Consider the following 25,992-nt stretch of genomic DNA (forward strand, 5'->3'; position numbering starts at 1 on the left):
GATTGCTTCATTTTTCAATCTTGATAGTATATCATGCAACTTTTTTTTTACTACAATGTACAATGGAATTAAAATGCGGCAATTCCCTCCAGTAGCTGAGGTCCTAATTTTTAAACGTATTAAGTCAAACAAAGCTCCATGACATCATGATGGCACAGAAAGCTTGGACCCTGTGTATTTCAGTCTTCTCTTCCGATTATCAAGCTAATTTTTTTTTAATATATAAAACTATTAGCCCAGGATGCAATTAATATTTTGTGCAACTATTGGTTATACCAAATGGTTAAAAACTGTAATCTCTCGTAAACGGCATTTTACACACTGATGTGATAAGTATAATCTGAGAAAACTAGCAAAGAGTCGCACAGTACAAAAATTATTTAATAAAAACTCAATGGACTAACTACAGTTTTATGCTCTACTCTACACATGTACCTCAGAACATTTTTAAAATGGTTTACTGAAAATAAACTAGTACAGATGATAAGGTCTATATGACAATATTCAAACCTGTTTCTGAAGGTTACAATACTCTTATCTAAAAGATGGTAATTTTGCAGTTAAGAAATTACAGCAGTCTTGAAATTATCAATGGTAAAGACAATAATTTAACACCATTTCAAAGTAACCTTCCATGGCCTTCATGAGATAAGTTACAACAAATATATTGATAATGCAACAAAATGAAGTAGCTACTGGTCTTCAGTTCACATTCAGACCTGGTCCTGCAACAATGACTAATATGACTTTCATTTTAGTCCAAGTAGTTATAAATAAAAAGAGTTCTAAGTACTCCCTACCAGAAACTTAGGAGATACAAATTGGGAATTCCAGGAATATTCTCAATTTAATAAACTCATTCTTTTTATTTTTTACAGGATGTGAGTGACACTGACTGGGTCAGCATTTCTTTACCATCTCAAGTAGCCTTTGAGAGGGTGGTAGTGAGCCACCTTCATAAACCTCTGCAGTTTGTGGTGGAGGGACACCCACAGAGCTGTAAGGAAAGGAGTTCCAGGATTTTGACCCAGCAACAGTGAAGGAATGGTAATAAAGTTCCAAATCAGTATGATATGTGGCTTGGAGGTTAACATGCAGATGATGTGTTCCCATGTATTTGCCACCCTTGTCCTTCTAGGTAGTAAAGGTCACAGGTTTAGAAGGTGCAGAGACAGAAAAAAAACAACCCAGTAGTATATAAAAAAAAAGAGATAAATGGGTCATTTCAGGTTGACATGCTGTAACTAGCAGACTGCCACTGATCTGTGTTGGCTCCTCAACTATTTACAATCAATATCAATGACTTGTGATGAGGGGGTAATGCATAGCAGTTAAATTTTTCAATAACACCAAGATAGGTAGAAAGTTGTGAAAAGGACGAAAGAAGAAAAAGAGACATAGATAGGCAAGTAGGTAAAAATTTGGCAGTTGGAGTGTAACATAGGTAAATGTGAACTTATCCCCTTTAACTGGAAGTTTAGTAAAGCAGTGAATTATTTAAATGAAGAAAGACTGCAAGACTCCGTGGTGTAGAGAAACGTTGGTATCCTAGTACCTGAATCATAAAACATTAGTACATGCAGATATAGCAAAAGATTAGGAGGCAATGAAATGTTGGTGTTTCATGTAATGGGTAGTTTTATTGCAGCTGTTTGGGGCCTTCATGAGTCCACGTCTAGAGGGCTGTGCATAGTTTTGGTCTCCTGATTTGGAAAAGGGCATAACTGCATTAGGAAACAGTTTTGAGAACATTCACTCATTCCTGGGAGCAAGGGCTCATCTTATGCACACCTGAACAGGATAACCCATAAGCCAATGGAAAAACACATTGGTTTTATTGAAACATAAATCAGGTTAAAATCAATTAAATCTAAAATATGCGGAGATCTGATGAGATGGATACCCGGAAAATGTTTTGTCTCGTGGGCAAGACTAGAACTTGGGGACAGTTTAAAATCAAAAGGTCCCCTTTTTAAGGCAGAGATTAGGAAAAATTCTCTGAGGCCAAAAGTCTGTAGAATTTTCTTCTCCAGAAAAATGTGGAAGCTGGGTTATTGAGTTCATTCAAGGCCAAGTTGGGCAGATTTTGATTGGCATGGTAGCTGAGGGTTACAGAGAGGCAGACAGGAAAGTGGAGTGAAGACCACAAATGATATCAGCCCATCAGACATCCAAATCCTGCTCTAAGTTCTATGCCCCCATTCAAATCAACTTCTGAAGCCAGAGTACACAGCAGGAACTGCTGTTTGTCTGCTTGGTTTATTTTTTAAACTTGATTTTTTTTTCACTAAGTGATATATATCATTGAGAGTCCAACAAAAAGCATCTGCCCCAGGCTTCAGGAAATGCTGTTATTTTTTAAAACTGATATTACTACTATATTAGACCTCTTTTCCCCTCTCCCTGCAACAGAATTTCTCACTCCCACACCAATGTTTCCGTTGCTATCCTTAGGGACCCTCCTTTCTCTCATCTACCTGCTGGGTTACTTCTTGACAACAATTTTGCAACACAAAGCATTAATTTTCACAATTACATTGATGACTCCTATCCTCACAGCACCAGCACAATTCCAACATTTGTTGCTAATTGTCTGACTATTTATCCTATGTTCTGAGCTGGGTCAGTAGATTTCACTTCCAAATAACATCGTAATGCCTTCATTCTCTGCTACAAACCCCATCCTTTAGCTACTCACTTCATCTCCCTCCCTGGCAAATGCCCAAGAATGAATCAAACTGTTCACAGCCTTGATGTCATATTTGATCCCTAGAGATGCTAGCACTAAGCATGTCTATTCCTCCCTTCAGAACATTGACTCCATCTCCCCTCAGTTTGTCTAATTCTGAAACACTCATTTATGCCTTCATTACTTTTGGAGATGGCTATTCCACGCCACTTCTGACCAGCTTTCCACAATCAACCTTCTGTAAACTTGAGCCTGCCTGATGCTCTAGTTCCTTTATTCACCGATTTCTCATCCACATGCAACTTTTGTTTACCCATCCACCTTGTGTTCACTGACTGCTGGTAAGGCAACATTTTGATTTTAAAATTGTCATTTTTGTTTTCAAATCCATCCGCGGATCTACGCAGTTTGCAACACCTCACCCCATTTAACAAGGCTCCTCAAAGTTCAGTCCTTCAGCTACATCTTCAGACAGGTACCCTATTTTATGCTCAGCATTCAATGTCTTGTTCTTTTTAAAACAATCAATCTGATGTTTTACTATTTAAGAGATTACTACCACTGGTAAGAAATGAAATGATCAATGCTTTCTTACTCACCATTACCCTGAGCTTTCAAGATCATCTGCACAATAAAATGATTTTATGCTTCCTGCAATCATTGGTCAAATGTTAATGGAAGATGATGATCTGAACAAAAGTCACAATGCAATATGTATCATACATTTTGGAAGCTCCTAATTTGAATGAACAATAGATGTACACAAAAATGGCCCTTTTATATCTAGTGACATTTCAGAGCATACTAAGCAGTTTTTAAATGTAAGCATAATTTCTGGTATCACTTATCTTGCACTTCATTATTTCAATGTGTCTTTCTATAGTTTCTTCCTATGCCTTACTAGAGCACATTTAACTCCTAACCTCAAAATGTAATACCCAGAGCCTTTACAAAATAGAAGTCTTTGAGATGATTTGAAAGTATTCTCTGCTCGAACATATTCTTGATTTTCCACAACAGCTTAAAACTGCTGCTGGGAAATATATACAGGAGCAGTTTCACAATATATATAGCTACAGAAATTTATTTAGCTGTTTAGACCTCCCTGCACCCATAACAATCAATTTAAATTTTTTTCATTGCACTTGAATGATATTCAGCAACAGACCAATAGAGTACTACAATATCCAACTCTTGTATGAAAGAGACAAAAAGTCAGTGTTGCCTGACACATTGCCTAGGTGTTAAACTGTTTACAGCAGCAGCATTGGAGGCTCTTTTCAGCTGGATGGTGAATAAAGCATACGTACCACAAAGGCTGACAGACTAGCAGACTTTTCAGCTGCATTACAACAATACCCGATTTAAGAGGTTGAAGATACATGTTGAAATACCTATGTCCTCAACTTAAAGTAATATGGACTGAAAAGATATCAAAATGGAAATTAGCCTTCTCCTACACAAGAAAATACATGAAAATTGCCAATGCCAACCAGATTATTGTTATCCTGATGACAAAATTACAATGTGATAGATGTATTATAATTCAAAATATTTCTGCAGCAATTAAGACAAATCAACATATTGTCAATGCTGGTAATTGATGATTAATATCCAAGTTGCCATTATGTCAGTTAAGTTTATCAATATTAATACTGTTTCAGACTATTGGAAAATAACACTATGCATTCAATGGCCTTCTAAAGCATTTTTACATAAAATAAGATGTATGGTTATCATGCAACAAAATCTTATCAAAAAGTTTTCCATGAGAAATCTCCAGCATAAATCACATCACGCTTAATGTTTAAAATCATATTGTTTTGATTAACTATTTGCCAATAACCTTCACATCCTTACACCAGTTGTCAGAACTGAAACAGTAGAGATAAAAATGTTCAAATAGTTTTTTTTTGAAACTTCGCACTACAGTCCAGTGGCTCCTGCTGGAATGTAGACATTGACAGTAACAGAGGATGTATAATCAGGTTCACTTCTGTTAGTTTCCCTTGTAACCACACCTCAATGAATAGTCAGAGCGCTTGGTTTTATTACAGACGTTTTGACTCAGAGGGTATAAGTTTGCATATATCATGTTCTAAACACAAACAGAATAACAACGTACAACTTTGAGTCAAGCCGGAAAAAGCCAAAAATTGCTGCAAAGAACTGTAATATTCAAACAAATCAACATCACAGAAGCGCAGATGATTTACAATAGGAAGCAGAGACTCAAGCTTGCACATCAGAATTTGACACTCACCAGTTTGAATTCTTGGATACTGCAGATAAAGTAAGGTGTGTTGGGGCGACGACTCTCTATATAAACACAATCTGATGAGAAAAGGAAAACAGAGGATTAAATATATAACTCTCAGGGACAAAGAGAAGCATTGCAAACACTGAGGATACTTGTATGCTGCATGTTCAACAAGGCAAGGGAACTCAACATCTTCAATTTTCTGGGATAGTCAGTCAAGTCTGGGGGGTCTTTTGAAAGAGATTGCTATTTTAGCAGGAAGTTAAGGGCAGTTTTGTTCTGTGGATTCATACCCAAGAAACAACCAAAATACATTTCACATCGAGTTTCAGCCGACTTTAAAGACTTTCAACTCATCAACCCAAGATAGAATAAAACCCAGGAATTAACACCTGCCAAAGGGACAAAGACAGCTAGCATTTTCAGCAATGCAGATGAAAGCATAAAATTACAAAGATACATTAAGAATTTTAAAAAATGAACAAAAACTATAGCAAACAGATTTCAGCATAATCAAATATGACATCATCCACTTTAGATAAAAATGAACTGAGCACAACACTTTCTAAATAGTGAAAGGACAGAAGCAATGAAAGATGGAAAGGTTTTAGGAATCCAAATGCATTTTGAAAAAAGTCAGGAACTTGATGAAGGAACAGACAGTTATCTGAGATATCAGATATTCATGACGGATAGAAACAATAGAAGAATAAAGAAATTTGAAGTCCACACTCATGCATCACTAAAAGCCAAAATAAATAATCTAAAAGGCCACTTCAATCTGGTCTGCCTCTCAAGGAAAATACAAAAGGGCAAAAACTATGCTTTATTTGTATCGTGACTTGGTGCAACTCTACCAACAGTACTGCATCAGTTACGGTACACTATAGTTCAAGATGGATAAACTGGCCTTGGAGGGGTGAAAGAATTAAGAGACTTGTATTTATAAAGGGCCCCTTTAGACTGCAGGGTCTTCTCAAGTGCTCTACAATGAAGTACTTGGGAGCTAAAATCACTTTGAATTCAGTCTTGAGAATTGAAGGACTACACAATGCACAATATGTAAGGTATGCCTGTGCAGTCTGTTATCCGCTTGTATTAAAACTAAATTAAGGAAGTTTTGTTTGTTAGTGTAAAGCATCACTGTCCTACAAAATGGTGTTTGGTCAATAACTGTAACAGTAAAAATCTTGAAAATTAAAACAGTGACATTCCTTCAACTGGAAGATTGATTTTTTTTTTATGCAAGGTATTCTACTCTACAGGGATCTTAAACAACACCACAAAACAATTAAATACTATATGTTGTGTTTGAGAACACAATTGTATCTTTTTTTGATACATCACTTAATAAAATGTAAAAAGAAACCATAGCCAATAATTTATGCCCTGTGCATGACCAGTAGGCGCTCAAGCATAGGCTAGAGGCTTTTTAATGCATATATAGCTTATGGGGTATAACATTTCTTACAATGATTACAATGTGTGGGAAGCCAATTTTTTTATTTTTAAAAAATCATGGATGGGAAAAGTCTACCTTAAACAACAGACCTAATTACAGGTAAATAATTCGATAAACAGGAAAATACACCATTTAATAACACAAAGGAAAACACTGCATTCAATTGTGGTATAACTGTTGAAGTTTCTTGAGCTCACTTCACTTTCAGACCTACTTATACAGAAAGCCCAACCATAACTGCTCTGCTTGATAAATTGAGACAAGACTACTTTTAAGAAAAATTATTCTGAAAATTAGGAACCTATTGAAAACTGACACTGATATTTTTAAATCACATTAGTGGTTTTGAATATTTACCCAGATACAGCACAACGAAAAGGAAATGAAATGACAATACAGTACCTACAAGCTAAAAAGTCAACTTAACTGAAAGCAGCTGGGGATTTAAATTTCTCCCAGTACTTTGTAACTTTCCTCCAAAGTAAAGCTTTTACCACAAACACTGGTGCTCAGCTAGTAACCTCCAACTCAGAGTGCCCCAGGAGTCATACACAGCAGACACTGATCCATCCAATAAAGAGAGAGAGAAAAAAAACAAAAGGCACATGCTCTGGAAAAGGACAACAGGTAATCTCCCTGTTGTTTTTTGCAAATCAAACCTTCCACATATAAATTCAAAAAGATTAACCTAGTTTTCACAGGATGATATCAAACAGGGACAACGTAGCACAACAGAAAATATAAACATTTCCATCCTGCAGTGAGGCTGTAAAAGGTTATTCTGCCTGATGAAATAAACATTTAGAGCAACAAATGTTGATATAATGTAAATATTTTTGCTCAGCAAAAAAATAGATAGGTTTCAAAACGTTAAAACAAGCATGCTGAAAACCTGGATCCAAATTGTATCGTCAACTAAACTTTACAATCTCAGCATTTGATTAAATTGTGATGAAAGCTCAAGGTTTACCAACTTACTACACCAAAGCTGCAAACAAGACAGGCAAGTAATCTTAATTTATCAGTTCAGTGGACAGACATGAAAAGCAGAGCAAGGAAAGCCCAAAACATAGCCTCTTTGTAATGCTAAATAAATAATTGGTGGCCACATTGCATCTTTTACAAGGAAACATGACAGAACCAGAATCAGAATAAAATATTGTTTTTGACCGACCTGAAAGAACACCACAACAGTGTAAGATTGTACTTATAAACATCACTAGAGAAAAGGATGTGGAATGTTTGTCATTAAAAATGGCCAACCATTTGAGTTGTGAAGAAAGTTGGGTGATTAACATATATTTTAATTTAACTTTTTTTTTGAATTAGTAACACATGGGTTTTTCTGAGGGGTTTAATGATTAACTTGCAAGTATTTCTGCAGCCATTGCGATTTCTTTGAAAATGACTTGAGAATTAATGGATTTTTGAGGAGCATTTACAATAGAAGGTGAATAATTATGCATCAAGGTTTCTGTTAGAAATATCTAAATGTTTTTAAGCTCAGAGGATAAACGTGAAAATAGAGCTTTTTTTTAGTTTCAGTTTGGGACAGTTCTGCAGAAGTCTTTAGATGAAGATTGATGCATAAAGCAATGCTTCTGGCAAAGTGAGTAGATAAGAAAAATAGGATTACTTTAGAGGTAGGGGGTTAGAATAGTCCCAGATCAGAATGTTTGAATAAAGCCCTGAAGAGGTTCTTTCAGGCTGAGAATGTTTAAACTAAGGTGTATGAAAGCTCCAACTGAAGTTAAGTAGTATTCAACTGGAAAACAGCGGATAAATCAATCAATAATTTCTTTGTTTTTTTCCATTGTGCTGACAAACTATTCATTATGCGACACTTGTCAGAAGTAATTTACACACAAAAATCAAAGTAGCAGTGCAACAAACACAGCCTACAACCTATGCGAGATTCACTTCCATCTGCAGTGACTGTCAAAAATCACACTTTGAAAAATGACAGCTAAGAACATAAGCAATAGGAGGAGTAGACTATAGGGCCCTCTCCGTTTCATTATTCAATGTGATCACGGTTCAGTTTCAGCCTCAATTCCACTTTGCCCTCTTCTGTAATATCTCCCAATTACCCAAGAACAAAACTCTATCCTCAAGTTGAAACTTACTTAATGATGGAACATGCACAGCCCTCTAGAAGTGAAAAGGTTTCTCCTCATCTCAGTCTGTTTTCTTTTCTCTTTTTGCTTCCCTTTCTCCTGTTTCCTTGGCCCAGACCAGAGCAAGGATAGTGGCTGGCAGACAAAGCAGGGACGGCGGCCAGTGATCCAGAGTAGGGATAGCCAGCAGGCTGGCAGCAGAACAGGGAAGGCAGCCAGCGGGCCCGGAGTGAAGATGGCTATTGGGTGGGGACTGATGGAGCCTGGTCACACTACGTGGAAGCCATTAAAGAAAGACTGTAATGTCTATCTTTTTAACTTTATTTCTACTTTCCTACCTTATACTTACACTATATATATGTAATGTAGTGTGGACTTGTTCTTTATTTTCTCTACTTTTTGTACTTAAGATTTGTACCTAGGTACTTTATACCTAAGATAGCGCCATGTGTCGGTGACTTTGTACACTTTTCACTCTGCTCCTCTTCTTTGGTAACTTGAGTACAATTCTAATTCTATTTCTAAATGCTTGACCTCTCATCCTGAGACTGTGACCCCAATCTATGGGAAACAACCTCTCAGGTCCTACTTCTTATTTTAACATTATATAACATTTGCATAAAATGTATATTTCCTATCAGCCCTTGCTGCAATTTTTAAAAAAGTAAGTATTTACGTATTTAAGATAGATATGCACATCATTTGCACCCTCATTGAAGACCTCTGATAGTATTAAACTGGTTGCATGCTTTGAAACCACATAGATCACCCGACATGAACCTGGACACTAGAAACTGCAAATGCAAATCCAGCCCTCCAAAGCCCTCTTTACCAACATCCGCAAGCTTGTGGGAAAATCGGGACAGGTGACTCGTAGACAAGTCATGCAACAACCTGACCTCTCAGAATCGTACCTTATATTGTCACAAACACTGTCATCACCATTCTGGGATACAACTCTTCCACCACCAGGAGAGATCCAGCAGCAATGGCATAGTAGTATACACTCGGGAAGGAACTGCTACTGGAGTTCTCAATGTTGACTCTGGACCCTATGAAGCCTCCTAGCATCGGATCAAACATAGGCAAGGAAACCTCCTGCTCATGATCACATACCACTCTCTCCTGAGTTGATGAATCAGTATTCCTCCATGTTGAATACTAGTTGGAGAAAACACCGAGGGTGGCAAGGACGCATAATGTATCCGAGGTGAGGGACTTCAATGTCAATCACAAAGAGTGATTCAGTTAATCAAGTCCTAACGGACACTGCTGCTGGACTGCGGCTGTGGGAGGTGGTAAGCAAACTAACAAGAAGGAAAGCATGCTTGACATAATCCTCACCAACCTGCTTGCAACAATTCATCTGTCCATGACAATATTGACGAGTGACCACCACGCACAGCTTGCTGAGGCAACTTCTTGTCTTCGCACTGAGGCCAACATCCATCCTGTGCTATGGCACTATCACCGTGCAAACTTCTACTTTATCTAGAAACTCAATACTGGGCAGCCATGAGGTGCTGTGGGCCACCAGCAACAGCAGAATCGTACTCAAGCACAATCTGTGAATGTCATGCTCCAGCACATACCCTACTGTACCATATCAATCAAGCAAATGGACAAACCCTGGTGCACTGAAGAGTGCAGGAGGACAAGCAAGAAATAGCACCAGGCATACCTAAAAATGAGGCATCTAGGTGAATTTACAACACAGAAATGCTTGCACATTAAACAGCATAAAGCAACAAGCAATAGACAAAGCTAAGCAATTTCACAACTAATGGAGATAGCAACTGCCGATGCTGAGTCAGAGTCAATACAGTGTGAAGATGGAGGAACACAGCAGGTCAAAGCAGCAAAAGGACAGGAAAACTGATGTTTTGGGTTTACACTTCATCAGGACTGGGAGGGGGAAGGGAGCTCAGAAATAGAGGCAGGGTGGGGCTGGCGGAAGGCAGGCGGAGCAGCTAGGGGGTAGTGGAGATTGGTCAGTAAAAATGGTAGGCACATAGGTGGGAAAGAAGTTGGACAGGTTGTGTCAGATCAAAGAAGGGATGAGGAGGAAGGTTGATCATGGGATGAGGCTGGGGGTGGGGAGATTTTGAAACTAGTGAATTCTACATCGAGGCCATTGGGCTGTAAGTTCCTGAGGCAGAATATGAGATGTTGTTCCTCCAGTTTGCATGTGGCGTCATTGTGACACTGCAGGGGGCCCAGGACGGACATGTCACCAAGGGAATGGGAGAGGAGTTAAAATGGTTGGCAATTGGAAGGTGTTGTTGGTTATAGCGTACAGAGCTCAGATGCTTCGCAAACTGGTCACCGAGTCTGAGCTTGATCTCACCAATGTAGAGGAGACTACATCGGGAGCAACTGATACAGGTTGGAGGATATACAGGTGAATCCCTGTCAGATTTTGAAAAGATTGTCTTGGGCCTTGGACGGAGGTGAGAGGGGAGGTATAGGGGCAGGTATAGCACCTCCTGCAGTTGCAGGGAAAGGTACCGGGTGTGGTGGGATTGGTAGGAAGCGTGTTGCTGACAAGGGAGTTGCAGAACAAGCAGTCCGTACGAAAGACAGATAGGAGTGGGGAGGTCGGATTGCAGGTGGCGGTAGTGGCGAAGGATGATGTGCTGGATACGCAGGTTGGTGGGGATGAGAGAGGGGTTAAACATGGGATGAGAACAGGGGTAGGGAGATCTCCTCATTTCCAGCCTCATCGCATGTCTAACCCTCCCTCTCATCCCCGCCTCCTTGACCTGACACAACCAGTCCATCTTCTTTTCCACCTATCCATCACAACCTTCTCACTGACCAATCTCCACTGTTCCCTACCTGCATCCACCTATCACCATCCCACCTACCTTCTCCTCGCCCCAAACCCTACCATTTATTTCCGACCTCCCTTCCCCCTCCCTAGTTCTGATGAACAGTGTAAACCCGAAATGTCGACTTTCCTGCTCCTTGGATGCTGCCTGACCTGCTGTGTTCCTTCACAACGAATGGATCAGATCTAACTTCTGCAGGCCTACCATATCCAGCCAGGAATGAAGGTGTACAATACAAAAATCAATGCAGGTGGAGGATCCACAAATATCCCCATCTTCATTGATGGGGAGCCCTACACATCAGTGCAAGAGAATGCTGAAGCATTTGGAATAATCTTCAGCAAGAGCAGCGTGGATGACCCACCTCAGCCTCCACTGAATGCCAGTCTTTTAGTATTTCAACTCACTCTACGTGATTTCACAAAATGGCTCAAGGCACTGTATACTTCAACAGCTACAGGGGCCCTGAGACCACTCTAGCTCTAGCAGTGAATGCGTGCAGTCCAGAACATGCCGTGTCCTAGCCAAGCTGTTCCAGTCAGCTACAACACTGGCATCTAGCTGACAATGTGAAATAATGCCCAAGTATGTCCTCTACATAAACAGCAGGCCAATTATCATCCATCAGTCTAATCTTGATCATCAGTAAAGTGATGGAAGGAGGTCACCTGCTTATCAATAACCTGTAATGAATGCTACCATTGCATTTGCCTTCCTAACTGCCAACTGAACGTGCATGCTAACCTTAACAGAATCCACCAGGATCACTCAGTTCCTGAACACATTGTAGCCTCTGGTCAAATATGGCCAAAAGAGCTGATTTCCAGCAGTGAGGTGACAGTGACTGACCTTGACATCAAGACCACATTTCAGTCTACTTGGCATCAAGGAGCCCTATCAAAACTAACGTCATCAGGACCCAGGGCATCTCCTCAGCCTGGTGTCATACCCAGCATAAAGAAACATGGTTGCAGCTGTTGGAAGTCATTTCAACACCAGGTCTTCTCTCTATCATAAGGTCAGAAGTGGGGAGGTTTGCTGATGAGTGCACAAAAGTTTTGCATCATTTGCAATTTATCAGATATTGGAAGCAGTATTCATCCAAGAACAGCAAGACTTGGACCATATACAGAATTGGACTGACAAGTGGCAAGCAACATTTGCACCAACATTTGCCAGACAATGTTCATTTCCAATAAGAAAGAATCGAAATATCACCCATTAACATTACCGATGTTAAATCCACTGCTTTCAATGTCCCGGAGGTTACCATTAACCAGAATCTCAACTGGATTAGCCATATAAATACTGTGGCTACAAGAACAGGTCAGAGGTTAGGAGTCCTTCAGGGACTAACTCACCACCTGACCGCTCAAAAACTGTCTATCATCTTCAAGGCAGAGAGTAAGGAATGTCATTGAAACATTCATGCAAGTAGGGAATGAGTGCAACTCCGACAGTATTCAAGAAATTCAACAACATACTGTTCAAAGCAGCGCACTTGATTGGTGCCAAATCCACAAATATTCAGCTGCTTCACCAGAAAGGTGGTAAATGCTGATGCCACTGAACCTATGAAAAACTCAGCAAGGCTCCTTCACAGCACCTTCCAAACCGACAACAACTGCTACCTAGAAGGACAAGGGCAGCAGATACATGGGAGCACCACCACTTTCAAGTTCCCCTCCAAGCCACTCACCACCCCAATTTGGAAATGTATTGCCATTCCATCAGTGTCACTGAGTTAAAATCCTGGAATTCTCTCCCTAACAGCATCACGGGTGTACCAATACCAAACGGATGATTATGGTTCAAGAAGGTAGCTCTTTAATATCTTCTCAAGAGCAACTAGGGATGGGCAAGAAATACTGGCCAAACATATCATGAATGGATAAACACTGTCCATAAAAGGAAGCATTCTTGGTCTAATCCCACACAACTCCAAAATTGAAGTTTCCGATTCAAGTTAATCATTCCCTCATTGGTCAAAAATCATCATCTATCAACACGTTTATGAAGGGCCTTTGTTGACCCAGTCAAATTTATCAGTAGCAAACTATTCAGTGTCATGTGACCTATTCACTGTGTCATGCGACCTACTCCCTGCAAAACAAGAAAAAATATAAAGGCAGAATTAACAGTAGGCAAGAGCAGGGGGTAAGACAAAGGAGCAGAATTGGGGAGGCTGCAGAAGGACTTGGTCAATCTAGGAGAGTGGGCAAAGAAGCGACAGATAAAATACAATGTGGGAAAACCCTGAGACACAGGAGTAGAATTAGGTCATTCAGCTCATCTGGTCTACTCTGTGATTCAATCATGGTTGATGTGTTTCTCTACCCCATTCTCCTGCCTTCTTCCATAACCCTTGATCCTCTTGCCAATCAAGAACCTATCTCTATCTTAAATACGCTCAATGACTTGGCCTCATAGCCTTCTGCGGCAATGTGTTCCACAGACTCACCACCCTCTGACTGAAGAAAATCCTCCCTATCTCAGTACTAAAGTGTTGTCCTTTCACTCTGAGGCTGCACATCCAAACCCTAGTCTCTTCTACTAGTGGAACATTTCTCCACATTCACTCTATCCAGGCCCCTCAGTTTTCATTAAGTACAGACTGAAAGTCCTCAACTGTTCCTGAAATGACAAGCCCTTCATTCCCATGACAATTCTTGGAAACCTGCTCTGGACCCCCTCCAATACCAGCACATCCACCCTTAGATACGGAGCTCACAACTACTCATAATATTCCAAATGCAGTCTGACCGGAGGCTTATACAACCTCAGCAGTACCTCAGCTTTGTTGTAATGAATGCTACCATTGCATTTGCCTTCCTAACTGCCAACTGAACGTGCAGGTTAACCTTAACAGAATACTGAATTAGGACTTCCAAGTCCCTTTGTGCTTCGGTTTCCTGAAACCTTTCCCCATTTAGAAAATAGTCTACATCTCTATTCTTCCTATCAAATTGCATAACTCACACTTCCCCACCTGGTATTCCATCTGTCACATCTCTGCCCGCTCTCCTAGCCTGTCCAATTCCTTTTGTAGCCTCCCTGTTTCCCCAACAAGGACACCTACGTCAGACTCCTGCTCATTAACTACAACTCTGCCTTCAACACGATTATCTCCTCCAAACTCCAAGGCCTAGGTCTCGGCTCTGCTCTCTGCAACTGGATCCTCAGCTTTCTAACACACAGACCGCTAACAGTGAGGATGGACAACTGCACCTCCTCCACCATAGGACTCAACACTCAACCCCCAAGGATGCATTCTCAGCCCCCTTCTCCACTCCTTGTACACCCAAGACTGTTTTGCCAAATTCCGAACAAACGCCATCTTACAAGTTTGCTGATAACACCACCGTAGTAGGACAGATATCAATGATGAGTCAGAATACAGGAAAGAGATAGTGGGCTTGGTGATGTGGTGCAATGACAACAATCTCTCCCTCAATGTTGACAAAACTAAAGAACTGATCATTGATTTCAGAAAGAAAGGAGGAGAATACGCCCCCATCTATTCCAACAGATCTAAGTTAAGAGGGTTGAGAGCGTCAAATTCCTAGGAGTGACGATAACCGACAACCTGTCTTGGACTTCCCACGTAGACATAATGGTCAAGGCGGTACAACAACGCCTCTTTTTCCTCAGGCAACTCAGGAAATTTGGCATGCCCATAAGGACTCTCATCAACTTTTACAGATGCACCACAGAAAGCATACTGTTCGGGAGCATAACGGCCTGGTAAGGCAACCTGCTCTGCCCAAGACCATAAGAAACTTCAATGGTTGTGTGCACAGCCCAAACCATCATGGAAGCCAAGCTCCCATTCATGGCCTCCATTTACATGACTCTCTGCCAACATCAAAGACCCATTCCACCCTGGTAATGTTCTCCTACAACCTCTTCCGTCAGGCAGAAGATACAGAAGGTTGAACACACGCACCTGCAGGTTCAAGAACAGCATCTTCCCTACTGTTATTAGACTGATGAATGGACTCTATAACTTCAAATAATGTTGATCTTGCCTAGTGCACACCCTGGGCGGTGTAACCTGTACGCCTCTGGCCAAGTTTTTTTTCCACCTTGATCTGTATGTCCTTGCTTACTATGACCTGACCGTACTGCTCGTAAACAAAGCTTTTCACTGTACTTAGGTACACGGTACAATAAATCAAATCAAATCAACACTACCTGCCCCTCAATATATCGTTCTGCAATGTGCAAATATAGTTACAATGCACTCAGTTCCTTCGTCCAGATCGTCAATGTATGCATGAATAGGTGTGGTCCAAACACTGACCCCTGCAGAACTTCACTAGTCATCAACTATCATCCCGAAAAAAGACCCTAAAAGAAAAGACACAAGCTCTCTGCTGTCTTTTGCCAGATGGCCTCTATCCATACCAGTACCATGCCCCCAACACCACAGACTCTAAGAGATAGGAGGAACTGCAGATGCTGGAGAATCTGAGACAACAAGGTGTAGAGCTGGATGAACACAGCAGGCCAAGCAGCAGAGGAGCAGGAAGGCTGACGTTTCGGGCCTAGACCCTTCTTCAGAAATCTGTCTCCCACATGCACTAGATCTCTTTTTCTAACTTGTTTGTTACTTCCTCAAAGAATTCTAACAGATTTGTCAGGCATGACCTCCCCTTGACAAAGCCGTTCTGACTCAGCCCTATTTTGCCATGCAATTTCATGCACTCCACGATCTCATCCTTAATAACGGACTCGAAAATCTAACCAATACCACGGTCAGGCTAACCAGCCTACAGTTTCCTGTCTTTTGCCTCCCTCACCTCTTAAACAGGGTGTAACATTAGACAAGGCAACAACCAGCTGCTAACTGTAGACAACAAGGTGCAGGGCTGGATGAACACAGCAGGCCAAGCAGCATCATAGGAGCAGAGAGGCTGACGTTTCGGGCCTAGACCCTTCATCAGAACAGCTGCTAACTGTAGGAAGTATTTGCAAGCAAAGAGCAAACTGGCTAACAACAAATGCTGGAGATCACAGTAGGTCAGACAGCATCCATGGAAAGACAGCAAGCTAATGTTTCGAGTCATCGAGACTCCTTATCAGAACTGAAGTGAAGTGTGAAGGGGGCAGCATTTCAGCTACATTACAGGGGTGGAGGTGGGGTGGGTGTAAAGTGCTGGTGGACAAAGGATGTTGATAGCTCATATTTAGTGATCAGAATGTGAGAATGGCAGAACAATGGTGTGTCTAACTGCCAGACTTCAAACAGCAGACAGTCCCACAGGGGGTGGGAAGACAGTACATAGTGACAGAGAATATACAAAGTAAAGCTAAAGAGACAGAGTCATACAGCGCAGAAATAGACCCTTCAATCCAACTTGTCCATGCCGACCAGATATCCTAAATTAATAAATCCCATTTTCCAGCATATGGCCCATATTCATATTCCCTATTCATGTGACCGTCCAGATGTTTTTTAAATGTTGTAACTGTACCAGCCTCCACCACTTCCTCTGGCAGTTCATTCCATACACACACCACCCTTTGCATGAAACTGTTGCCCCTTACATCCCTTTTAAATCTTTCCCCCGCTCACCTTAAAACTACGCCCTCTAGTTTGGTACTCTCCCACCCTGGGGAAAAAACCTTGGCTATTCGCCCTATCCATGCCCCTCATGATTCTTTAAACCTCCATAATGTCACCCTTCAGCCTGCGATATCCAGGGAAAACAGCCCTAGCCTATTCAGCCTCTCCCAATATATCAAACCCTCCAACCCCAGCAACATCATTGTAAACTCTAAGATTCTAAGCCTTTTCTACATCCGTTCAAATTTAACATCTTTCCTACAGCAGGGAGATTGGAATTGCACGCAGTATTCTAAAACTGGCCTAACCAATGTCCTGTATTGTCACAACGTGACATCCCAAGTCCTATACTTAATGCACTGACGAATGCCTTCTCCACTACCCTGTCTACCTCTGACTTCACTTTCAAAGAACTAGGAACCTGCACCCCAAGGTCTCTCTTTGTCAACACTCCCCAGGGCCCTACCATTAAGAGTATAAGTCCTGCCCAGATTTGCCTTACCAAAATGCAACACCTCACATTTATCTAAACTAAACTCCATTTGCCACTCCTCAGCCCATCTGATCAAGGTCCCACTGCACTCTGAGATAGCCTTCTTCACTGCCCGCTACACCACTTAGAAGGGAAAAATGTGTTCTCCAGGCACCACAAGTGACCTGACTTGGGCTACAGTACTGGTGAAGGGTCGAGGCCCGAAAAATCGACTCTCCTACTCCTTTCATGCTGCCTGGCCTGCTGTGTTCCTCCAGCTCCACAATGTATCAACTGACTCCAGCATTTGCAGTTCTTGCTATCTCTACATAGCCAAGCCATAGCTTTCAGGCAAGTAAGAAACAGCCATCATTTTCTAAAGTGTTGGCACACTAGGATCCCAAGCAAGATGTGATAATGACATACAATACCTCTCCGTACAGCACTGGGGTAGTCTTAGCTCACATGTGGCCCAATGGAAAGGAATGCTCAACAGCATATGCATCCAGGACTTCAACTACTGCAGAGTATAAATACGCCCAGATAGAAAAGGAAAGTTTGGTGGTCATATTTGGAGTCAGGAAGCTCTACTAATATGTTTACGAATAAAGAGGTGGTAATAATGATGGACCACAAACCACTACTAGGTCTACTTGAAGAGGACAAGGCAATACCATCCATAGCTTCAGGGTGAATTCAGCGGTGGGTTCTCATACTAAATGCATAGAATTACAACTTGGTATATTGTCCAGAGGCCAAGAATGGGAGAATATAACAAGTAAAGCTAAAAGAAAGGCAAGAAATAGGAGTTGGTTCACAATTTGAAGGTGTTGAATTCAATGTTAAGTCCAGAAGGCCATAAAGTACTGAGTCTGAAGATGAGACATTGTTCCTCCAGTTTGCACTGTGATTCACTGAAGCACTGCAGCATGCTGAGGACAGACAAGTCGACATGTGAGCAGGGCACTGTGTTAAAATGATCAGATATGGGAAGGTCAGGGTCATGCTTGTGCACAGACCGGAGGTAGTGTTCTGCAAAGGCATCACCCAGTCTGCGTTTGGTTTCTCCAATGTAGGCCACACCAGGTGCAGGGAATACAATACACAAGATTGGAGGAGGTACAGGTGAAATGTTGCTTCAACTGGAAAGACTGTTTAGGCCCTTGCATGGTGAGCAGGGAAGTGGTGAAGTGGCAGGTGTTGCACCTTATGCAGTTACGTAGAAAGGTGCCATAGGAAGGAGGGGTGACATTAGTGGTCGATGAATAGACTAGGGTGTCCCGGAGGGAATGATCCCTTCAAAATGCAGACATGGGAGTGAGGAGAAGATGCATTTGATGGTGGCACTCTGCTGGAGTTGTCTGAAATGGCAAAGAATGATCCTTTGAATGCAGAGGCTGGTGGGATGAAAAGTGAGGACAAGGGGGGCCCAATCACACTGTTGTGAATGATGGGGAGGGGCAAGGGTGGAAGCACAGGTGATAAGTTCGATGCAGTTGAGGGCCCTGTCAATCACAGTGGGTGGGAAACCATGGATGTGGAAGAAGCAAGCCATGGCAGCAGCACTATTTTGGAACGTGACATCATCTGAACAGGAACTGGAAGAATGGGGTGGAGTCCTTGCAGGACGTCAGGCGTGAAGAGCTGTAGCAAAGGTAGCTATGGGAGGCAGCGGCTTTGTAGTGGGTGGCAGTGGACTGTTCAGCTAATATTGAAAGCTGAGGACTTTGATTTCAAGATGGAAATAAAACTGACTTCCAAATGTTTGTCAGTAGCTAATGAATTATGTTGTTCAGCTATTAATAGAGTGTGGATTGTCTGACAAAGTTCATTTCTATGCTATTACCTGCCTTTTATAGTAGCACTCTTAACACAAGTCGTAACTGTCCGCAGTAAATTTAACATGAAGTTGCTATAAGCTTTGGCTATGTTTATTTTTAAAACATTTAGAAATATCAGTATGCTGTTTTTGCTGGAAGATTAACAAATATATTTGAAACAATGTAGTGCACTGTATCCAATTTATATCCGTCGTTATCTACTCAAATTCTTAGTGTTATCTCTAAGTATTTTTATCCCATCTTCCTTGCCTCCAATTAGACCCCCACTGCTACCTCCCACTACCATGCTTTTAGTCTTTATCTACAGTGGCTAAATATGCTAAAGATGCAAAATTCTTTGAGTTAAAGGTCAATATTACTCTCACTGACGTAATAATTGACTAAAAGGATCTGTATTTGTTTATCATAACTTGTGAAAATCATGTTTACTCATTTGATTAAATGCTCTGATACAACTTCATGTAAAATAGAAAAAGCCTTAAAACTTTTATCCACTGAGACAGAGTTAGAATTCTTGTGTTTTGCTGCAATGTTCCACCTAAGCTAATGCTTAGGCCCAAGTAAAAGTTCCATCTAAATTAGTATTTCAGCTCATAATACATGACTTCATCATACTGGACTATTTTTTCTTACCCATGTAAAAGAAAGTGAATTTCAAGTCTTGGAAGAAATGAGCCATATTCACAGACCAGTTGTAAAATACTGTTTGTTCAGACATTATACTGGCTCCAAAAGTAGAAAGTCTTTGCTTACACTTGCTGGAGCCCACATTAATTCTGTATTTATGATAGTCAATTGTAAAAATAATTTGCAATAACTTATTCCTGAAATCAGGATGGAATTTACCCAGAGTAGATTAAACCTTGAATCAGAGATAGTAGGAACTGCAGATGCTGGAGAATCCGAGACAACAAGTTGCAGAGCTGGATGAACACAGCAGGCCAAGCAGCATCAGAGGAGCAGAAAGGCTGACGTTTCGGGCCTAGACCCTTCTTCAGAAATGCGGGAGGGGAAGGGGGTTCTGAAATAAATAGGGCAAGAGTGGGAGGCAGATAGAAGATGGATAGAGGAGAGGATAGGTGGAGAGGAAACAAACAGGTCGAAGAGGCAGGGATGGAGCCAGTAAAGGTGAGTGTAGGTGGGGAGTTAGGGAGGGGATAGGTCAGTCCAGGAAGGACGGACAGGTCAAGGGGGCGGGATGAGGTTAGTAGATAGGAGATGGGGGTGGGGCTTGAGGTGGGAGGAGGGGATAGGTGGGAGGAAGAACAGATTAGGGAGGCGGGGACGAGTTGGACTGGTTTTGGGATGCGGTAGGGGGAGGGGAGATTTTGAAGCTTGTGAAATCCACATTGATATCATTGGGCTGCAGAGTTCCCAAGCGGAATATGAGTTGCTGTTCCTGCAACCTTCGGGTGGCATCGTTGTGGCACTGCAGGAGACCCAGGATGGACATGTCGTCTGAGGAATGGGAGGGGGAGTTGAAATCGTTCGCGACTGGGAGGTGCAGTTGTTTATTGCGAACAGAGCGTAGGTGTTCTGCAAAGCCTCCGCTTGGTTTCCCCGATGTAGAGGAGGCCACAACGGGTACAGCGGATGCAGTATACCACATTGGCAGATGTGCAGGTGAACATCTGCTTGATGTGGAAAGTCTTCATGGGGTCTGGGATGGGGGTGAGGGAGGAGGTATGGGGGCAGGTGTAGCACTTCCTGCGGTTGCAGGGAAAAAAAAGTGCCGGGTGTGGTGGGGCTGGAGGGGAGTGTGGAGCGGATAAGGGAGTCACGGAGAGAGTGGTCCCTCCGGAAAGCAGATAAGGGTGGGGAGGGAAAGATGTCTTTGGTGGTGGGGTCGGATTGCAGATGGCGGAAGTGTCGGAGGACGATGCATTGGATCCGGAGGTTGGTGGGGTGGTACGTGAGGACGAGGGTGATTCTTTTTTGGTTCTTATTGCGTGGACGGGGTGTGAGGGATGAGTTGCGGGAAATGTGGGTGACACGGTCGAGGGCGTTCTCGACAACTGGGGCGGCGGGGGGGGAGAAGAGGTAGTTACGGTCCTTGAAAAACGAGGACAACTGAGATGTACAGGAGTGGAATGCCTCATCCTGGGAGCAGATGCGGCGGAGGCGAAGGAATTGGGAATAGGGGATGGCATTTTTGCAGGAAGGTGGGTGGGAGGAGGTGTATTCTGGGTAGCTGTGGGTGTCGGTGGGCTTGAAATGAATATCGGTTTCTAGGTGGTTGACCGAGATGGAGACAGAGAGGTCCAGGAAGGAGAAACAGGTATTAGAGATGGTCCAGGTGAACTTAAGGTTGGGGTGGAAGGTGTTGGTGAAGTGGATGAACTGTTCGAGCTCCTCGTGCGAGCACGAGGTGGCGCCGATACAGTCATCAATGTAACGGAGGAAGAGGTGGGGTTTATGGCCAGTACAGGTACGGAAGAGAGATTGTTCCTTGTTGTGTTGTGCAATAGATCACAGCAGCCAGCTGATCCACCAAATATTTCCAGCTTTTCTATTTTTTCAAGTTCCAAGCATCCACAAACTTTATGTTGCTTACATTAATAAAGACAATGTTGAAGAATCAAATCAAAATGAAACTGAATACTACAAAGACATTTCCAAGGATTCATTACCTTGGTACTATATTAATTCTGCACCTTTTGTTTACCAGTTCTCCCCTAAGGGTAGCGATTCCTACCATAGTATAGTCTACTCACAGTTCCTATAATACAGCATAAATATTCCTTCAAGCAAATGTTCTTGCATAAACCTAGAATATGAAATATAGAAAGTATTTCAATTCCAAGGAGATATAGACAATCTAAGTGAATGGGCAAAGATCTGGCAACTGGATTATTACGTGAACAATGCGAAATTGTCCATTTTGGCAAGAATAATAAAAGAGTATTTTATCTAACTGGCAAGAAATTACACAGCTCTGAAATGCAGAGGGATCTGGTGTGAGAGATTGGGATAAGGACATAGGAGAATTGAACTTGATATTAAGTCCTGAAGGTTGCAGGACCCTGAAACAGGCTCGCTGCTTTTCCACCTGGCTCTCGCCTTCACCTGGTCTATCTCTGACTCCTCCCTTCCCTTCCTCAACGTCTGTTTCCATTTTTGGTATAGGTTGGCCATGAATATCCATTATAAACTCACCGACTCTCAGTTACCTTGACTACACATCCTCATATCCTGCTTCCTGCAAAGACTTTATTCTATTATCCTGGTTACTCTGTCTCTGTCGCATCTGTTCTGATGATGCCGACTTTGACAAGGGGGCCTCTGAAATATTCACCTTTTACCTCAACCAAGGATTCCCCACCACTGTGGTTGTCAGGGCCTTCAGCTGCATCTGACCCATCTCCTGCACTTTGGTCCTTACCCCCTCTCTTCCTTCCTACAACAGCAAGTGTCCTCTCGATTGCTCAGCTACCATCCCATCAGCATCCATATTCAAAGGATCATTAACCACCATTCCTGCCAGCTCCAGTGGGATGCCACCACTAGACACATGTTCCCCTCCCCTCCCTTGTCAGCCTCCTGCAGGGACTGTTTCCTTCAGGCCATTTTGGACTACTACTCCTCCACTCCCAACACCTCTCTACACTTCCTGGTACGTTCCCTTGCAATCGCAGAAGGTCTAACACTTAGCCATTTACTTCCCCAATCTACATTAACCAAAGCCTCAGACACACCTTCCACGTATGCAGCAATTTATGTACACTTCACTCAATCTAGTCTTACTGTATTCACACTCCTAATTTAATTTCCTCCATATTGGGGAGACGAGGTGCAGACTGGGCAACTACTTTGCAGAACACCTACATTCTGTCTGCAAAAATGACCCTGAATTTCCGGTTGTCTGCCACTTCAACAAACCATCCTGGCCAACATCTGTCTTGGGCTTGCTACAGTGCTCTGCTACTGTGCTCCAGCAAAGCTAACCGCAAGCTGGAAGAACAACACCTCATTTTCTGCTTGGGAACACTGCGGTTTTCTGGACTCAATATCAAGTTCAACAATTTTAGGGCTTGAGCACCTTCTACCACATCCTTAACCCAACCCCAACACACCAGACCTTGTCAGTACATGGGCTGCTACCATAGACAACCCATGTCAACCACTAATGGTCCCTATTAGCATCTATTAATTCACCCAGGCTGATCTTTACCCATTCCTTTGTCTGCCCAACTGTTTCTCTGGCCTCCATCCCCACCTATCATGTACTCCTCCTTCATCTCCCCAGGTCTGAAGATGGGTCACTGAACCTGAAACGTTAACTCTTTCTCTCTCCACAGATGCTGTCAAATCTGTGGAGTTTATCCAGCAATTTCTGTTTGTTTCTGATTTTCAGCATCCGGAATTCTTTGGGCTTCCCATCTCCGCCTGTCATTTATTCCTTTCCCCTCCACCCCACCCTCAGCATATGTACCAATCTTTTCCTAACTACAATCAGTTCTGAAACAGGGTCATGGACCAAAATGTTGAGTCTGCTTTCTAACCAGAGAAAGCTGCTGAGATTTTTCAGCAATTTTTCTGGTTGTGTTTCTGATTCCAGCATCTGCAGTTCATTTTTTACTGGAATGGGTAGATTGTCATACAAGGTAAGAGTGAACTGGTGAGGCATAACAGTTGGAGTTAGAGGAGTAAGAAATTGAAATTTGATTGACGGTTACAAGACCACTGTCAGCTGGATGTGGAAAGGTTGTTTCCTCTTGTAGGAATGATGATGTGGAGATACCAGTGTTGGACTGGGGTAGACAAGGACAAAAAAAAAATTACACAACACCAGGTTATCTTAGTAGGAATTCTAACATTCTGTGTGGAAACAGGCCCTTCAGCCCAACAAGTCCACAAAAACTCAGAGCATCCCACCCAGACCCATCCCCCAATAATCCACCTGATCTACACATGCCTGAACACTATGGGCAATTTCAGCGAGGCCAATCCACCTAGCCTGCATATCTTTGGACTGTGGAAGGAAACCGGGGCACCCGGAGGAAACCTCGGCAGACACGGGGAGAATGCACAAAGTCCATACAGACAGACACCCGAGAATGGAACTGAACCCAGGCCCCTGGTGCTGGGAGGCAGCAGTGCTAACCACTGACCCTCCGTGCCATTATGATCCAACAGGTTTATTTGGAAACGTAAGCTTTCAGAGCTCAGCTCCTTCCTCAGGCGTGGTGAGAGAGAGAGTATAAGACACAGAATTTAAGCAGAAAAGTAATAACCCTAAAAACTGGCCACCTCTTGTTGAATCTTCAATCAATTAGGAAAGAGATTACTGATTAAAATGCAAAATCCAGATTCCTTTCAAGTCATTGTCCCAAGATAATTAAAGGTTTTATCAATGTATATAGAGGTGACGTCTCGGGTCAGACAATGCATTTTAGATGGGAGGTCTTGCTTAGGGTCTGTGGTCTCTTTCCTAACTGATTAAAGATTTAACAACAGGTAGCCAGTTTTAAGCTTGTTACCATCTCTCTCTCTCTCACACTCGGCCGGAGGAGGGAACTGAACTCCAAAAAGCTTGCAATTTCAAATAAACCTGTTGGACTATAACCCAGTGTCGTGTGATTTTTGACCTTGTCCTCTTATAGGAGAATTTACAACTAGAGATTACTTAAAACTCTTAATTCCAAGACACAGACTGAGCGTCTTCAGAACTCTATTCTACAGAAAGTCGTCGAAGCTGTGTCTTTGAACATTTTAATGCAGAGATGGATTCTTGATTCTGGATAAGCAAGGTCGGTGAAAGTTTATCAGAGATGGGCAGGAATGTGAAGTTGACATTAGCACCTGATTAGCCATTATGGTGGAACAGGCTCAAGGAACCAAATGACCCACTCCTGCATTTAATTCACGTTTAGAGTCATAAGTACATTTAGCAGGGAAACAGCCCCTTTGGTCCAACTTGTCCATGCCGAACAGATATCCTAAATTAATCTAGCCCCACGTGCCAGTGTTTGGCCCATATCCCTCTAAACCCTTCACATTCATATACCCATCCAGATGCCTTTTAAATGTTGTCATTGTACCAGCCTCCACCACTCCCTCTGGCAGCTCATCCCATACACGCATCAATCTCTGCATGAAAAAGTTTCCCCTTAGGTCCCTTTTAAATCTTTCTCCTCTCATCTTAAACCTATACCCTCTGGTTTTGGGCTCCCCACCCCTGGGAAAAGACCTCATCTATTTACCCTATTCATGCCCCTCATGATTCTATAAACCTCTATAAGGTCATCCCTCAGCCTCCCATGCTCTAGGCAAAATAGCCCCAGTCTATTCAGCCTCTCCCTATAGCTCAAATCCTCCAACCCTGGCAACATCAGGGAGACCAGAATTATATGCAGTATTCCAACAGTGGCCTAACTAATAAAAACCAAAAGAACTGCAGATGCTGTAAAATCAGGAACAAAAACAGAAGTTGCTGGAAAAGCTCAGCAGGTCTGGCAGCACCAGTGAAGAAAAACATTAGAGTTAACGTTTTGGGTCCGGTGACCCTTCCTGAATTGGCCTAGCCAATGTCCTGTACAGCCACAAGATGAGCTCCCAACTGCTGCACTCAATGCACTGACCAATAAAGAAAAGCATACCAAACACCTTCTTCACTATCCTGTCTACCTGCGACTCCACTTTCAAGGAACTATGAACCTGCAATCCAAGACAACAAGGTGCAGAGCTGGATGAACACAGCAGGCCAAGCAGCATCATAGGAGCAGGAAGGCTGACGTTTCGGGCCTAGACC

The 25,992-nt window shown here is 42.4% G+C and overlaps 1 protein-coding gene across 2 annotated transcripts in view; it reads right to left on the reverse strand.

Moving 5' to 3' along the window:
* LOC109919782 (arginine-glutamic acid dipeptide repeats protein-like) overlaps positions 1-25,992 on the reverse strand; it is a 245,923-nt gene that overhangs the window by 193,615 nt on the left and 26,316 nt on the right. For both annotated transcript variants that reach the window (XM_048615258.1, XM_048615257.1), the window contains exon 2: positions 4,953-5,023. In XM_048615258.1, the coding sequence (XP_048471215.1) occupies positions 4,953-5,023 (71 nt within the window). The remainder of the gene's footprint in view (positions 1-4,952; positions 5,024-25,992) is intronic.

This window comes from Rhincodon typus, chromosome 31 (genome assembly GCF_021869965.1).
Source record: "Rhincodon typus isolate 14 chromosome 31, sRhiTyp1.1, whole genome shotgun sequence".
Taxonomy (NCBI): Eukaryota; Metazoa; Chordata; class Chondrichthyes; order Orectolobiformes; family Rhincodontidae; genus Rhincodon; species Rhincodon typus.